The sequence below is a fragment of the Myotis brandtii genome, unplaced genomic scaffold (genome assembly GCF_000412655.1).
Source record: "Myotis brandtii unplaced genomic scaffold, ASM41265v1 scaffold1003, whole genome shotgun sequence".
NCBI classification, from domain to species: Eukaryota; Metazoa; Chordata; class Mammalia; order Chiroptera; family Vespertilionidae; genus Myotis; species Myotis brandtii.
The window spans coordinates 195,424-211,181 of NW_005353340.1; the positions used below are offsets into that span (position 1 = coordinate 195,424).

At 52.7% G+C, this 15,758-nt stretch overlaps 2 protein-coding genes across 2 annotated transcripts in view; one reads left to right on the plus strand and one right to left on the minus strand.

The window, feature by feature from the left end:
* Window positions 1-487, minus strand: part of LRRC18 (leucine rich repeat containing 18) — a 10,498-nt gene extending 10,011 nt beyond the window's left edge. The window contains exon 1 of the mRNA XM_005853197.2: window positions 471-487. The gene's annotated coding sequence lies outside the window, so the exon portion shown is untranslated. The remainder of the gene's footprint in view (window positions 1-470) is intronic.
* Window positions 1-15,758, plus strand: part of WDFY4 (WDFY family member 4) — a gene marked incomplete at its 5' end in the record, with an annotated part of 236,672 nt that overhangs the window by 190,097 nt on the left and 30,817 nt on the right. The window contains 4 exons of the mRNA XM_014534916.1: window positions 7,225-7,267; window positions 8,265-8,384; window positions 10,166-10,283; window positions 11,073-11,182. Of these exons, the coding sequence (XP_014390402.1) occupies window positions 7,225-7,267; window positions 8,265-8,384; window positions 10,166-10,283; window positions 11,073-11,182 (391 nt within the window). The remainder of the gene's footprint in view (window positions 1-7,224; window positions 7,268-8,264; window positions 8,385-10,165; window positions 10,284-11,072; window positions 11,183-15,758) is intronic.

Here is a 15,758-nt window from a genome sequence, read left to right on the forward strand (position 1 = left end):
CTCTCTGTAAAAAATCAATAAAAAAAAAATATATATATATTTTTAAAAAGATGGTTGTGCTCAGAGCTCCCTGCTGTGAGCAGGACTAATGTGAACTCCACTGACGGTGAGCCCCGTATCCTCAGGGCACTTTCCTTAAAGGGGTGCCCAGCCTCTCAAACACTAGTCCCTACCTACTGTGGAGCCACAAAATGCTCAGGGAGACTCAGACTTTGGAGGGAGAATTCGGCGTGACCCCGAAGCCTGTGGACTCACACCTGCCCTCCCAGGCCGGCCCACAGGGCACCTGAGAACAGCAGCTGCAGGCTAGGCCCAGCTCCCCCCAACCCCCCCAAAATAACGAATTAGCTTGCCTCCAGGAGAACCAGCACTTCCAAAGTTGCTCCCTCAAAGGAGAGAACGCGAGTTTGAAGCAGCTGTTGTTTGGCAAAGTCCATCTATAAATGCAGGACACCGCCAGAGAGACTTACCCTGTCCCAGGTCTTCCTCCTCAGCTGTGAGACTCTGTCGCCTGGCAACAGGACTCTCCCCTGCAGGTAATTAGCATAGTCCCGAAGCCAGCCTGCAGGAAGAACAGTGGCTGAAAGGGTCTCCAGGCACCCAGCTTGGCGCACAGGTCTCCCCAGTGGGCACCGCCCACCCGCAACCAGTGGGAGGGTCCCAGCCCCAGGACGACAGGCCTCTGTCCATGGCGACGGCCGCGTGGGCCTTGCAAACAGGGAAAAGCCAGCTTTGCCGCTTGTCCACAATGAGTCCCATGAGATATCATTACACTTCCGTGTGATCTGTCCAGATCGTTTCTTCTGCTCTTTTGTTTTTGATAAGGCTGTCTTTTACCTGTTTATTTATTTGAATTTATTTATCTCTTGCAGTTTTCTCTTTGCACCCTTATTATTTTCATTTTTTAAATCCTCACCCAAGGATATATTTATTGAAAATTTATTTATCTCTTTGCACCCTTTTTATTTTTATTTTTTGAATCCTTACCCAAGGATATATTTATTGATTTCTAGAGAGAGAAAGAGAGAGAGAGAGAGAGAGAGAGAGAGAGGAAGATTAGTTGCTTCCCATATTCACCCCACCAGGACTCACCCTGAAACCTAGGTATGGGCCCTAACCCCTGATCAGGAATCAAACCCACACCTTCTGGTGTATTGGATGACACTTCAATCAATAGAGCCACTGGCCACAGCTCTTCGTACACTTTTCACACCATAAATCGGAGTGACTATAAAGCTCATAAAAGCATATAATTTTATAATCATTTGTTCTCAATGTCATGTCAGTGTGTGGTTCCTGAAATCTACATCTTGAATGAATGTACTGCATCTGGTGGACATGGCTTTCCCTGCAATTTCCAACTTGGCCCTACCCCGGATAAGGCTGCCATGAATATATTTGTGCACTTATAGTCTTTTTGTTAAAAAAGTTCTTTAAATTACATTTCCAGAAATGAGAAAATTGGTTAAAAAAGGATAACTATTCAAATTATTATGCAAATAATAAAATAACATTGTAGAAAAATTAGAAAATGCATATATACAAATTAAAAAATAAAAATACTCTAAATTGTATTCTCTAGATAGAATTGGGAAATAAGTAAAATAATTAGCAAATAAATAATTTGGAATGCAAAATTAATCTAAGCAATACAAATTTTGGAAAGTACAAAAGAGCAAAATGAAATATTTTAAAGGAAACATAAAATATAATAAATCATTAAACTAGAAATGCAGTTAATAAAAACTTTAAATGCAAATATTAAATACATAAAAAGTGTATATACATTACCCCACCACTGTCTTGTTTAATGCAAAATGAAAATAAAATATTATTTAATTTAGACAATAAATGAATTTAAAATAATTAGCAAATTGCCCTGGCCAGTGTGGCTCAGTCGGTTGGGTGTCATCCCATGCACCAAAAGGTTGCTGGTCAGGGCACATGCCCAGGTTGCAGGCTCAATCTCTGGTAGAAGGTGTGCAGGAGGTGGCCAATCAATGTTTTGCTCTCCCTCTCTCCCTCTCCCTTTTTTTCTCTCTCGCTCAAAATTAATTAAACATATTTTTTAAAAAATAAAATAATTAGCCCTGGCTGGTTTGGCTCAGTGGATAGAGCATCGGCCTGGGGACTGAAGGGGCCCGGGTTCAATTCTATTCAAGGGCACATGCCTGGGTTGCAGGCTCGATCCCCAGTGGGGGACATGCAGGAGGCAGCCAATCGATGATTCTTTCTCATCATTGATGTTTCTATCTCTCTCTCCCTCTCCCTTCCTCTCTGAAATCAATAAAAAATATTTAAAAAAATAAAAAATTAGCAAATTCAGATAAGTAGATAATTTTTAATGACCTGAAATCCTACTACATAGTGTATTTCTAATTGGAATATTCATAAAAGTACAGACTTTAAATTAGAAAATAAATAACATGAAAATTATAAAACACATATAATGAAAAATAAATATTTTAAGGAAGAAAATACACAAGACGATAAATACATTTTAAAATGTAGATATATAAAACCTTATAAAAATTAAAGCCACACAATTTCATCATCTAGAGGTAACGTTCTGTGTAACCTTCCAGACTATCAATACTTGTACGACATTGTTTATGGCACAGGTGTGCAATAATAATTTGGCGATTTTCTAATGCTCGCTTAACTCCAAACGTAGACAAATCACTAGTTTGTCAGGTGACTCTGGAACTAAGTGTTTTTGTTGTCACCATGTTTGCTCTTATTTTCTTTTCCTCTTCAGAGGATGGAGCTCGACTCCGGAGCCAGGGCCTTTGCTCAAGGTTGGGTCTGGCAGGTGCCCTGCACAGGCTGTATGGGGAGGTCACAGCACCTGCTCTGTGCCGGGCCTTGGGTGCCTCCAGCCCGCCTTGGCCAACTTCCCTGGCCTGCATGTCACCCCTCACCCTCCGCTTCCATGTTCTCTTCGGCATGGATATTAGGCAAAAAGAGTTTGCAGTCGGGAGTGCTTTAGACAGCTGTTGCTGTTGTATTGTCTAGAACTGTGTAAGATTCCTACATGTTAGAGAAGTGAAGTCAGGAAGTTGCCCCTGTGGAGGCGAGGACATCTCTGGTTTGCAACAGCGTCTGTCTCTTTGTGGATTCTATTGACCTACAACCTGGTTTTGAGAACGAGGCGAACCCAAATTTGCTTCTCGGAGGAAGAAAGTAGAGGGAGTGTAATAAAATAATTAACAAATTCAGATAAGTAGATAATTTTTAATGACCTGAAATCCTACTACATAGTGTATTTCTAATTGGAATATTCATAAAAGTACAGACTTTAAATTAGAAAATAAATAACATGAAAATTATAAAACACATATAATGAAAAATAAATATTTTAAGGAAGAAAATACACAAGACGATAAATACATTTTAAAATGCAGATATATAAAACCTTATAAAAATTAAAGCCACACAATTTCATCATCTAGAGGTAACGTTCTGTGTAACCTTCCAGACTATCAATACTTGTACGACATTGTTTATGGCACAGGTGTGCAATAATAATTTGGCGATTTTCTAATGCTCGCTTAACTCCGAACGTAGACAAATCACTAGTTTGTCAGGTGACTCTGGAACTAAGTGTTTTTGTTGTCACCCTGTTTGCTCTTATTTTCTTTTCCTCTTCAGAGGATGGAGCTCGACTCCGGAGCCAGGGCCTTTGCTCAAGGTTGGGTCTGGCAGGTGCCCTGCACAGGCTGTATCGGGAGGTCACGGCACCTGCTCTGTGCCGGGCCCTGGGTGGCTCCAGCCCGCCTTGGCCAACTTCCCTGGCCTGCACGTCACCCCTCACCCTCCGCTTCCATGTTCTCTTCGGCATGGATATTAGGCAAAAAGAGTTTGCAGTCTGTAGTGCTTTAGACAGCTGTTGCTGTTGTATTGTCTAGAACTGTGTAAGATTCCTACATGTTAGAGAAGTGAAGTCAGGAAGTTGCCCCTGTGGAGGCGAGGACATCTCTGGTTTGCAACAGCGTCTGTCTCTTTGTGGATTCTATTGACCTACAACCTGGTTTTGAGAACGAGGCGAACCCAAATTTGCTTCTCGGAGGAAGAAAGTAGAGGGAGTGTGTTTCTAGGACCGTCTCTTGGCCCCTCGTGGAGAACTTGCTTATGCCACAGACAGCCCCTCGGCCTCCGTCAGCAAACGCGCCCCTTCCCGGAGCCTCGCGCAGGTGAACGGTGGGCCAGGTGCCGCAGACACGTGCCCTTCCAGACACCAGTTCCCGCTGGCCCAGATGAGTGACCTTCTCCCGTGGTTTCCGTCTTCTCGGTGAGCAGGACTCGGACCCGGGTTCTTTTGCCAGCGCCAGTGCGCTCTGCCGCTGCTGCCCAGACTGGGGGGAGCTTTGGAAAGTCGAGAGCCATCTCGGCACCAGTTCAGTCTAAAACGCTCACTATATTGATGAAACAATGCAGCGTATCAGCTGCTAAAGTGCTAATTACCAGATAGTTACAAAATTCGCATAGACCATTTCAAGAGTGATTGCCTTCAGATTAATGTGATTTTTTTTAAAAAAATTTCTAAAAAATAGAGCTCACCTTCAGTTAGGCGTTTGCCACTTCTGGTAATGGCACCTTTTTTGATGGCAACAAAATGAGGACTCTTTATTGGAGCTCATAGCCGATGAAATGAGGAAGGGGATGGTGAAGCGCCTTTATCTCCTCACACATCCCACCAGATGGCAATGTCATAGAGAACAGGTAACATTCTAGAACCTTCTGAAAGGGCGATGACAGGGGCTCGCTCTCCTTTCTTGGGCCCTAGCAGGCCCATTGCGCTTCTCTAGTCCCACTCCCCTCTCCGGCTCCTAAGGCAATGCAGCAAGATGAGCGGTTGGTATTTGCCATTCCAGCTCCACGAGCTGGTAGCGCAGCTCCACATCCTTGGAAGGCTCAGCACAGGTCCTTTCTGAGGAGTGACCCTCTGTCTCCAGCCCGGCTCCGCCCTCGTCGGAGCCTTCAGAGGGCCTGCCATCGGGATGGAGTAGGAGGCAGGCCCACAGCTGGCAGGAGAACCCAACCTTCACGTGAGCCTTTGCAAACTAAAGAAAAACGTTACCATGTTTTCTCTCTGTTGTTCGCCTCGACTAGTTGGACCGAATAGATGATTTCTCAGTTGGGGAAGAGGTGAATCCCAGCCTGGGAGTTGCTTTCTGTGTATAGAGAACCTGATAAGGAAAGAACGGCATGAGGAGGGGCAGGGAGCCGGGACAGGGGGCTGACGGCTGTCTGCGATGGGAGGGGAGGCGCTGCCCCTGCTGGGCACTGGGCGGTCAGGCCTTGTCTAGGCAGAGCCTCCAGGAACCTGGCCCAGCCCGCCAGGTGGGACGGAGAGTGCATGTGGGTGGGGTCTGTGGCGCCTGAACAGCATTGAGGCAGAGGAGATGGCTGGAAGGAGGCACAATTGGGTTGGGTTTGGTGGAACATCTGAGCAAGGAGACAGAGAGGAAAGAAACAGAAATGGAAAAGGAGTCCAGGGTGCCAGCCCATCCGGGGGGCAGGGCTCTTCAAATCCCTGCTGAGCAGGAGGGCTCTGCATGGAGAAGGGTCCCTCCCACTCCCTCCACCGCCACCGCCACCGCCACTGCCACACTGGTCTAAGGTGGTGTTGCCCGGGTTCAATTTGTATTCTTATTTGTATTTGTAGAAACATAAATCGACACAGCCCTTTAAGAGGACAATTTGGCGATATGTGGAAACTTGAAAATGCTCAGACTTTTAGCCAGTGTTTCCCCTGCCAGAAATTTATCTCACAGAGATACCAAGTATTCAGAAAGGGGGGTCCGAAGGTGGTCACAAAAACATGAGTTGTGAGGACAAAACCCAGCGCAGAGGCAGGCTAACCCCCAGCTGGAGAAGGGACAGGCTCCTCAGGGTGTCAGCCCACGAGGCAGGTGGGGCCTGCACGGAGGAGACAACCCCATTTATCACCTGTTTAAAAACCAGGCGAGCATACAGAAAACTCCCGGAGACTGTTAACTGTGGATACTGCTTGAATGGAAGAGGCAGTTTGGAAACTCTTATTTTATATTCACACTAGAGGCCCAGTGAACAAAATTCATGCATGGGGTGGGGGTGGATCCCCTCAGCTCAGCCTGCACCCTCTCCAATCCAGGACATCCCTCTCACAATCCAGGACCACTGGCTCCTAACTGCTCACCTGCCTGCCTGCCTGATATCCCCTAACTGGCTCCCCTGCCAGCCTGATCACCCCTAACTGCCCCCCCCGTCGGCCTGGTTGCCCCCAACTGCCCCCCTTGCTGGCCTGGTCACCTCCAACTGCCCTCCCCCTCCAGCCTGGTTGCCCCTCACTGCCCATCCCCTGCCAGCCTGGTCACCCCCAACTGCCCTCCTTGCCAGCTTGGTTGCCCCTCACGGCCCTCCCTACTGGCCTGGTTGCCCTCAACTGCCCCCCCTGCTGGCCTGGTCACCCCACACAGCTTGCTGCTCAGTCATTTGGTTGTCCCTCACTAACCCCCCTGCCGGCCTTGTCGCCCCACACAGTCTGCTCGGTCGTTCGTTCGGTTGTTTCGGATGTGAGGGCCCCTGGCTCTTTATATATATAGATTTTATATTCTTTGCTTTTTTTGGTTAATCCTCACCTGAGGATTTTTTCTATTGCTTTATCAGAGAGAGTGGAAGGGAGGAGGAAAGGAGGGAGAGAGTGAGACACACACATCGACTGGTTGCCTCCTGCACACGCCCCGTCCAGGGGTGGGAAGCAAACCCACAACCGTTGACAGGTACATGCCCTTGACTGGGAATCAAAACCTCAACCCTTCAGTGCTCAGGCCAATGCTCTATCCATTGTGCTACACTGGCCAGGGCTATATTGTTTGCATTTTTAACCACATGCATATATTGTATTCACATGTCAATCATTATATTCACAAGGGCAAAGAAGGTGGAGATGTGTCTGTGGGAAATCCTTGTGAAATGTGAGGCCCCTGAGCTCACTCTGCCCTTCGCTGGGGCTCTACATGGGCCGCACTTATGGCAGCGGCATCTTCTGGCATAAGGGCCACACAAGTGTGACAGAGGCTGCCAGACCCTCACCGTCAGTAGCGCAGGTGGGCAAGAAGAGCTTGCTCTGGACCGGGCAGTTTGAGGCTCTCCTGGGTGTCCTGGGCCCGCACAGCCCCAGCAGCATGCCCCCCCCATGCCTGAGATGTTTGGTCACCAGCATTGTTTTCTGTCCCACAGGAGGTACCCCGGCTCCGACAGGACCATGCTGCAGAGGTGGCAGGTACAGTGACCCCTAGAGGATTCTGGGTTTGAGGAAACCCTTCGGGAATGCAAATCAGAAAATAGCTCAGGCCCCAGTGGTGGAGAGAAAGCATGTGGCTGAATCAGGAGGGTTCTTCTACATTTAATTTACCAAAATGCCCCAAATAATTTTCTGAAAAGATCTCCGTGATTTAAGGAGAACCTGGAGCCGTGGAGTTGCAGCTAGGAGTGCGTGTGTGAGCATGTACATGTCCTGTGTGCACACACACACTCTGTCCAGGAGGGTGTACACACAGGTCAACGGACTTCACTCAGGAGGACACAGCACCCACCTCTAGTCCTGGGAAGACACCCGTGGCTCCCAGCAGGGAGGTGCTGAATTGAGCCCAGGGTTCTAGGTGAAAGGAAGGGACCCCAAAGGGCCCTGCCCAGGGTCACAAGGTCACGGCTGGTCGCTGGGGAGCAGGCCAAGGCAAGGAGAGACCACGGCCCGCAGAGGAGGCCTGGGACTGGCCCAGTGGCTGCTCATTCGCCAGGCGCCATGGGAACTTTCCCCAAATGCAGTCCCTGTCTCCATCGGTGACTGTCTGTCTGAGGCCCTAAGGGTGAGAGTTATCTTAAAGGACAGGGAAGAGGGAATTCCTAAAGGCCCAGGGGATGGGTCCTGAGCCCACTGCTGAGGCCTTTCTCTGTGACCACAAAGTCCCCTCAGCTGTCTAAGTGCACGTGTCGCAGTCAGTTCTCCCACACGCCTTTGTGTCTTAACCCACTCGGGAGAATCACACCCAAAGCTAACACATGCTTCCTCCTGGCCTCTGGGCTGCGGGCCGCACTGTCCGCGGCTCTGCTTCCAGCTGCGATTGCTGCAGCTCCTGTGGGATATACGGCCCTGAGCTGACCGGCTGGCGCACAGGGCGCGGGAAGCCCGTCGGGCGTCTGCCGATGCTCACCCGCAGCGAGCGGCTCCTCAGGGCTGAGAGCCAGACCAGGCCCGACCTCTCCGTCTCTTCCGGCAGAAAAGGGACATCAGCAATTTCGAGTATCTCATGCACCTCAACACGCTGGCTGGGAGGACCCACAACGACTACATGCAGTACCCTGTGTTCCCCTGGGTGCTGGCTGACTACACCTCACAGGTATGTGTTCGCAGGGGCCCTGCAGGGGCCCGAGGCCCCGGACCCTGGACAATCGAGGCTCCTAAGTCAGTGAGCAGAGCCTCCACTGCAAGGCTCAGCCCACCTGGGCCCCAGGTTCCTCAGCGCGGCCCCTCGCCCTGGACGAGGCCTCTGAGTCCAGCTGCCTGGGCTCCTGTCCAGTCCCCTGTGGGAAGGTGACCTACCTGTGAGCTGATGGACAAGGCCAGGACAAGGCTAACAGGCCCAGAGGGCGTCCTGGCTTAGGCCCTCCTGGAAGGACGATGCTCATCTGCTGAGACAATGCCATGGACCACACTGCCCTTCAGGTGTGGCCACGGGCCTGTCCCTGCACTCCGCCTGTGTGTGTATGGGGGAGGGGGGGAGGAGAGCAAGAGAGAAGCATGAGCCATTCCACTGTGGCCCAACTTCAGTATGAGGTGGTGGTGTGCACTGCACCCAGCATCTGGACTGACAGGTGGCGATGGGAGGGGCAGGGCGAGACCCCGTGGTGCCCTTCATGGCGCCCATTCCTGGCCCTCAGCAGGCAGGGGAGGGGGAGGAGGAAGGCTGACAGTGGGCCACAGTGACACCACGGGGGAGGAGCCTGCGTGGAGCAGTGCCCCTGCCGCCTGCTGGCCCTCAGGAGACGCGTGTGGAAGGGGCAGGAAGTGTCTGGGTCCTGCTTGGCTGCGGGATGTCTGGCCCTCAGGATTTGAAAGCGGGGGCTCTGTTTTTGAAACCTCCCATCCCCACTTAAGACATTCAGTGCAGAACAACTTTCCTCACCAGCCAAATGTTGCTTCTTCTTGCCCTAATGATCACCTGAGCTGAGGTATTTCAAACATGAATCTTGCAAATTGCACCTTTAACTCACATTTTACAAAGTGCTGGTTTACCAGCCCCTTTGTGCAGCCCCAAATTGTGATACTTTACTGCATTTAAAAACTGAGAGATTTCTCCCCCAAATCTGGACCTCTTAAGTATCTTTTGGAGAATCAGGAGATGTGGCCGCTGAGTGAGGGTGTCCACTTGTGGCACTTGGGGTCTCGGGAGAGCCTCTTCCCTCTGGCCAGCCTGGCTCTGCAGGTGTGAGGTGGCACAGGCCCTGCCTCCCCCGGGGGGATGGCTAGTGACAAGGAGTTGGGGCATAAACACCTCCATGCAGACGTGCAAGCCCGGGAGGCACACGGCCTTTCCGCTCACACAGAGCATCTCTGCTAAAAGGAAACATTGGGGACACCTGGCCTGCACCCTCTCAGGCCACCGCTGTGTGTTCCCAAGGGCAGGGGAGGGGCGTGTCCTCCACAGAGATGAGGCTGTCCCTCCACTTTTCTCCCCAAACAGACCACTTCTCACTTCCTACTTGAAGCACACTGTTCTGAGGGCTGTGCCCAGTGCCTCATAGACAACAGGGTTTCTTTTGAAAGTTTCTTCTTAAGAACTGGTGGTGATGTTCCGATTTGGGTCAACTGGGAACAGGTTCAGTGTGAACGCAATCTTCCCTCCTCTCCTCTTTCATCTTCCTCCCTCCCATCCCCTCCCCATTTCCCATCTCCCTCCCTCCCCTCCTCTCCTTTTCCATCTCCCTCCTCTTAAGCCTGTGGATCACTGGCTCCAGTGCCATAAACCCCTGCTCCCCGGCTAATCACCGGAGGGGGTCAGACCAAACGACACTCAACCAGTGAAGAGAACCATAAAACTACAGAGCGTGTCTCCTGAAGTCTCGCTGGGGCACGCAAGGGTCTCGGGGAGTTAACTCCAGCTGCACATCTGCCTTTCAGACATTGAACTTGACAAACCCCAAGACATTTCGGGACCTTTCAAAGCCCATGGGTGCTCAGACGAAGGAAAGAAGGCTGAAGTTCATCCAGAGGTTTAAAGAAGTGGAGAAGACGGAAGGTGGGTAGATGCCAGCTCATTGTTCTCTGCAATGCGCTTCATTGAAAGGACCATGGATACCAGCCTTCGAATAATTATGCTTGAATAGAGAGCTCTCTCATCCCCTGGCCTAACCCTGGCTGTGAGCAAGAATCACCGGGAGAGCTTTTAAAGCTATCGAGTCCGGCCCCATCTCTAGAAATCCTGCGTTAGGAAGTCTGGGGTACAGCCAGGCCAAGAAGCAGTGTGCTCAGAGCTCACACCCCTGCGTCGTGCGCTGTGCACCGTGCTCCGTGCGCCAGGGCAGGAAGACAGGAGAGGACCTTCTGCTCAGCTTCCCCTCCCGCCCAGGCCAGCCTGCACGCATACAAACAGCGGTCCATCTCCAACAGGACCCTGACCCCCAGGGAGCTCGAGCGACTCCTTCCAGATCATCACCTTACATGTCAGAGCCCAGACGTGGTTCGCCCGCTGGGCACCTGTACAATCCTTCCTGCTCCTCTGCCCTGTGCCCTTATTGCCCTGACGTTTTCCTTATGCCTATTCACTTACTGAGTGCATGCATTTTTAGAAGGAATTTTCCTGTCTTGCTTTGACGGGGATGGTGCGGCTGAGGGGCTTGAATGGGCTTTTCACCGGGGGCAGCCGTTGGCCAAGCTGTAAGGGCACCTGTGCGCAGACCCCGGGCACCATGGCCTACAGGTTCTCTCGGGCAGGACTTATGCTCACTGATCATTCCTGAGCGCCACGTGGTCCGTCTGTGCCTGCCCAGCACGGGCGGGAACACCACAGGCCTGTCCTCTCTTGCAGGAGACATGACCGTCCAGTGCCACTACTGTACTCACTACTCCTCGGCCATCATCGTTGCCTCCTACCTGGTCCGGATGCCGCCCTTTACCCAGGCCTTCTGCTCTCTGCAGGTGAGCTCCCACCCCAACACACACACACACACACACACACACACACACACACCACACACACAACGTCTCACAGACTCAGAGCTGGGCTTGGACAAGGCGGGGACCCACCTTGACTGGTTTAAATACCCTGTTCTGGTGGAAACGTCTCACAGACTCAGAGCTGGACTTGGATGAGGTGGGGATCCACCTTGACTGGTTTAAATACCCTGTTCTGGTGGAAGCAGGTGCTCTTTATCAGTTACACTTGCACATCTGCCCAACAGTCTGGCAAAAAGATTTAAAAATATAAAAAAATGAGAGATATTTGAGGGGAGAACTTAACATAAACCAGTTTTGGTAGAAAAGGAAGAGCAGGAAGCTTAAGGACTTCCTTGAAGGTAGGTGGTCAAAGATTATAAAAATAAACACAAAGAAGGAAGAATGACATCAGAATGCTTAAAGCTATGCTGAGCACAAGCCGAGAGGTTTAAAAGAACAAACAAAATATTTGAATACTGAAATGAGCAGCTAAATCAGAGAAAGACACTAATCAACAGCTCACCCATAAAGCAGCAGACCTCCAGGCCAGCTCAGGGCTGCCGGATTTTGTAAATAAACCACAGGACGCTCGGGTAAATTTGAATTTCAGATAAACCCTGCTGTTTATCTGAAGTGCAAGGGTAGCTTGGCCTCCCGTGATTCACCTGGCCGCCTGGTGGAGCTGGAGGTGGGCAGGTCTGACTGGTGGGCAGGAGGCCTTCGCGAGCACAGAGAAGACGTTTTCCCTCTTCCCCTCTGCCCTCATCCCTGGGAAGATGCAAATCTTCTCCTGGGACTTCACCTCAGGACACAGGCGTGGTTATGCACCAGCTCTGTGCTTTCAGTGCCACCGCTGCAGCCATTGCTCGAGCCTTGTCCCCCTTGTGAAATCTGAGTGACTCCGGTATTTTCCCTCTTCCCCTCTGCCCTCATCCCTGGGATCCTGCTTCTCAGGCGACCCAGGGCCACAGGCTGACGGGAGAGCCATCGGGTTGCCCGCTGCAGCCAGGAGGCTTGCCGACTCCCCGTGAAATCCAGCGCACACCCGAGTGCAGGAGCTGACCTGCCAGGCCTCGTGGGGTCCCCTGAGAGGAAGGCGGGACCGCAATGGGCGACAGACCGGGAACACGCGAGCGGACTTGTTCTGACCGCATAGCTTCCCCCGGGGAGGAGCACGGTTGTCCCAGGACGTGTGTGTTTAGTCTACCCCCCCAGCAAGGTCACTCTTGTGGTCACTCATCTGAGCAAGTCAAGGTCAGCACTAAGCCAGCTCCTGGGTCCTGGGCGGGAAGGCAGGCAAGGTCAGGGTGAGCCCTCTGAGATGCGCTCCGTGCACAGCCCTCTCCCCTGTGCACAGTGGGCTCGGCTGACGCTGCCCGCCTTCTCCCTGGAGATTCACTCGGAAGGGCGGCGCGTCCCCAGCCTTCCTCAGGGCCCAGCATGTGAAGTAAGTTTGGTTGGAGCACAGTGGGTCCTGGAGCTGTGCCTGTGCCAGAAACCCCACCCTGTGCCTATCAATCCAGCATAAATGACGAGCGCTGTTGATGGGGTGACGAAGTCTGTACGGCTTTCCATGCGGGGTGCTCTGGGCCTCAGGGTCCCCTCGCCCTGCAGTCTAGTGCACGAAGACCCTGGCCTGTCACTCAGGGTCTGTCACCAAAGGGGCGGCAGAGGGAACTAGAAAGGGCGGCCACGGGGGGTTGCACCTGCCCTGCCGCTCAGAAGATGCAAATCTTCTCCCGGGACTTCACCTCAGGACACGGGCGTGGTTATGCACATGCTCTGTGCTTTTAGTGCCACCGCTGCAGCCATTGCTTGAGCCTTGTCCCCCTTGTGAAATCTGAGTGACTCCGGTTTTCTGCATTCAAATCACCTGAGGCGTGTGGCCTGCTGAGGCGTGTGGCCTGCTGAGACGTGCGGCTCTCCGCTGTGCTTCTGCTTTGCTCTCAGCTCCTTCTAACTGGCTCTTCCCATGGCTCATGACTGGCCCAAGCCCTCGGAACCAGTGGGAAAATCAGAGAAAGACACTAATCAACTGCTCACCCATAAACCAGCAGACCTCCAGGCCAGCTCAGGGCTGCTGGATTTTGTAAATAAACCACAGGACGCTCAGGTAAATTTGAATTTCAGATAAACCCTGATGTTTATCTGAAGTGCAAGGGTAGCGTGGCTTCCCGTGATTCACCTGGCCGCCTGGTGGAGCTGGAGGTGGGCAGGTCTGACTGGTGGGCAGGAGGCCTTCGCGAGCACAGAGAAGACGTTTTCCCTCTTCCCCTCTGCCCTCATCCCTGGGAAGATGCAAATCTTCTCCTGGGACTTCACCTCAGGACACAGGCGTGGTTATGCACCAGCTCTGTGCTTTCAGTGCCACCGCTGCAGCCATTGCTCGAGCCTTGTCCCCCTTGTGAAATCTGAGTGACTCCGGTTTTCTGCATTCAAATCACCTGAGGCGTGTGGCCTGCTGAGGCGTGTGGCCTGCTGAGACGTGCGGCTCTCCGCTGTGCTTCTGCTTTGCTCTCAGCTCCTTCTAACTGGCTCTTCCCATGGCTCATGACTGGCCCAAGCCCTCGGAACCAGTGGGAGAGCCAGCCACCCTTGCTTTTCCCTAGAGCAGTGATGGCGAACCTATGACACGCGCTAAGCCAGCTCCTGGGTCCTGGGCGGGAAGGCAGGCAAGGTCAGGGTGAGCCCTCTGAGATGCGCTCCGTGCACAGCCCTCTCCCCTGTGCACAGTGGGCTCGGCTGACGCTGCCCGCCTTCTCCCTGGAGATTCACTCGGAAGGGCGGCGCGTCCCCAGCCTTCCTCAGGGCCCAGCATGTGAAGTAAGTTTGGTTGGAGCACAGTGGGTCCTGGAGCTGTGCCTGTGCCAGAAACCCCACCCTGTGCCTATCAATCCAGCATAAATGACGAGCGCTGTTGATGGGGTGACGAAGTCTGTACGGCTTTCCATGCGGGGTGCTCTGGGCCTCAGGGTCCCCTCGCCCTGCAGTCTAGTGCACGAAGACCCTGGCCTGTCACTCAGGGTCTGTCACCAAAGGGGCGGCAGAGGGAACTAGAAAGGGCGGCCACGGGGGGTTGCACCTGCCCTGCCGCTCAGAAGATGCAAATCTTCTCCCGGGACTTCACCTCAGGACACGGGCGTGGTTATGCACATGCTCTGTGCTTTTAGTGCCACCGCTGCAGCCATTGCTTGAGCCTTGTCCCCCTTGTGAAATCTGAGTGACTCCGGTTTTCTGCATTCAAATCGCCTGAGGCGTGTGGCCTGCTGAGGCATGTGGCCTGCTGTGGTGTGCGGCTCTCTGCTGTGCTTCTGCGTTGCTCTCAGCTCCTTCTAACTGGCTCTTCCCGTGGCTCATGACTGGCCCAAGCCCTCGGAACCAGTGGGAGAGCCAGCCACCCTTGCTTTTCCCTAGAGCAGTGATGGCGAACCTATGACACGCGTGTCAGAGGTGACACGCGAACTCATTTTTTTTGGTTGATTTTTCTTTGTTAAATGGCATTTAAATATATAAAATAAATATCAAAAATATAAGTCTTTGTTTTACTATGGTTGCAAATATCAAAAAATTTCTATATGTGACACAGCACCAGAATTAAGTTAGGGTTTTTCAAAATGCTGACACGCCGAGCTCAAAAGGTTCGCCATCACTGCTCTAGAGTGAAAGATGAGGTTTACTCTCCAGGGAAGGGGTGCCCAGGCTCCATCTGGGCACATGCCCGGCTCTCCTTTGAGAGTCCTGGGACTGCACAGACCTCCTTAGCGAGGTCTGGCAGCTTCCTGAACGCAGGCTCTTCCCGGGTCCCGCCCTGCCTCCTGGGGGCAGGCCCGTTTCTTGTCAAGAGACCGTGTCTCAGTCTTGTGTGCTGCTAGAAGTACCGCTGTGTTCTCCACAGCAGCCCCGTGGGCAATGTGGGGGGAGCGTGCAGACCCAGGCGCTGAGGGCTCCCTATTGCCTCTGGGGAGCGGGCAGCGAGTGCCCTGGTTGCAGAGCCAGCGTCCCTGTGAGTGGCCCCCGGACAGCGCCTGCATTTCCGCTTTCCCACGCCGCCCTAAGCAGCCTCTGCCTCTTGCCTATGGCCCTGAAGGAGCCAGTGCTTCCCTGCAGGGTGGCTTGGTGGGCGAGTGCCTTCAGTGTGCACAGCTGTGTGCTCTGTGGTGCCCCCATGTGGCTGGTGCACTGAGCCTGCCCGCTGGCACCAGCGGAGAGGCGTGGCTGGCACGTGGGCCCTCACACGCAGCCCATAAGGCGCATTCTGATCAGGCAGGCCTTAGAATGGATGCCTACCTCTATCACTGCCGTGAGTGTTTTTCTGCCCCAAACCAGTTATTCCAGTGACAGACTTACAGCCTGAGACCTCGGTTATGTGCAGTGGGGCCCGAGCAGGTGACCCTGCAGGCGTGTGACCCAGGCACCACGCAGCTGCTCTGTTACCCCCATGCCAGCAGGGGCAAGACTGCAGGGCTGAGGACTGAGGGCTGAGGGCTGAGGACCGCCCTGCAGGAAGCTGCAATTCTTGGACCCTCACCTACCGGAGGAGCCAGTGTCTGTGAGCACC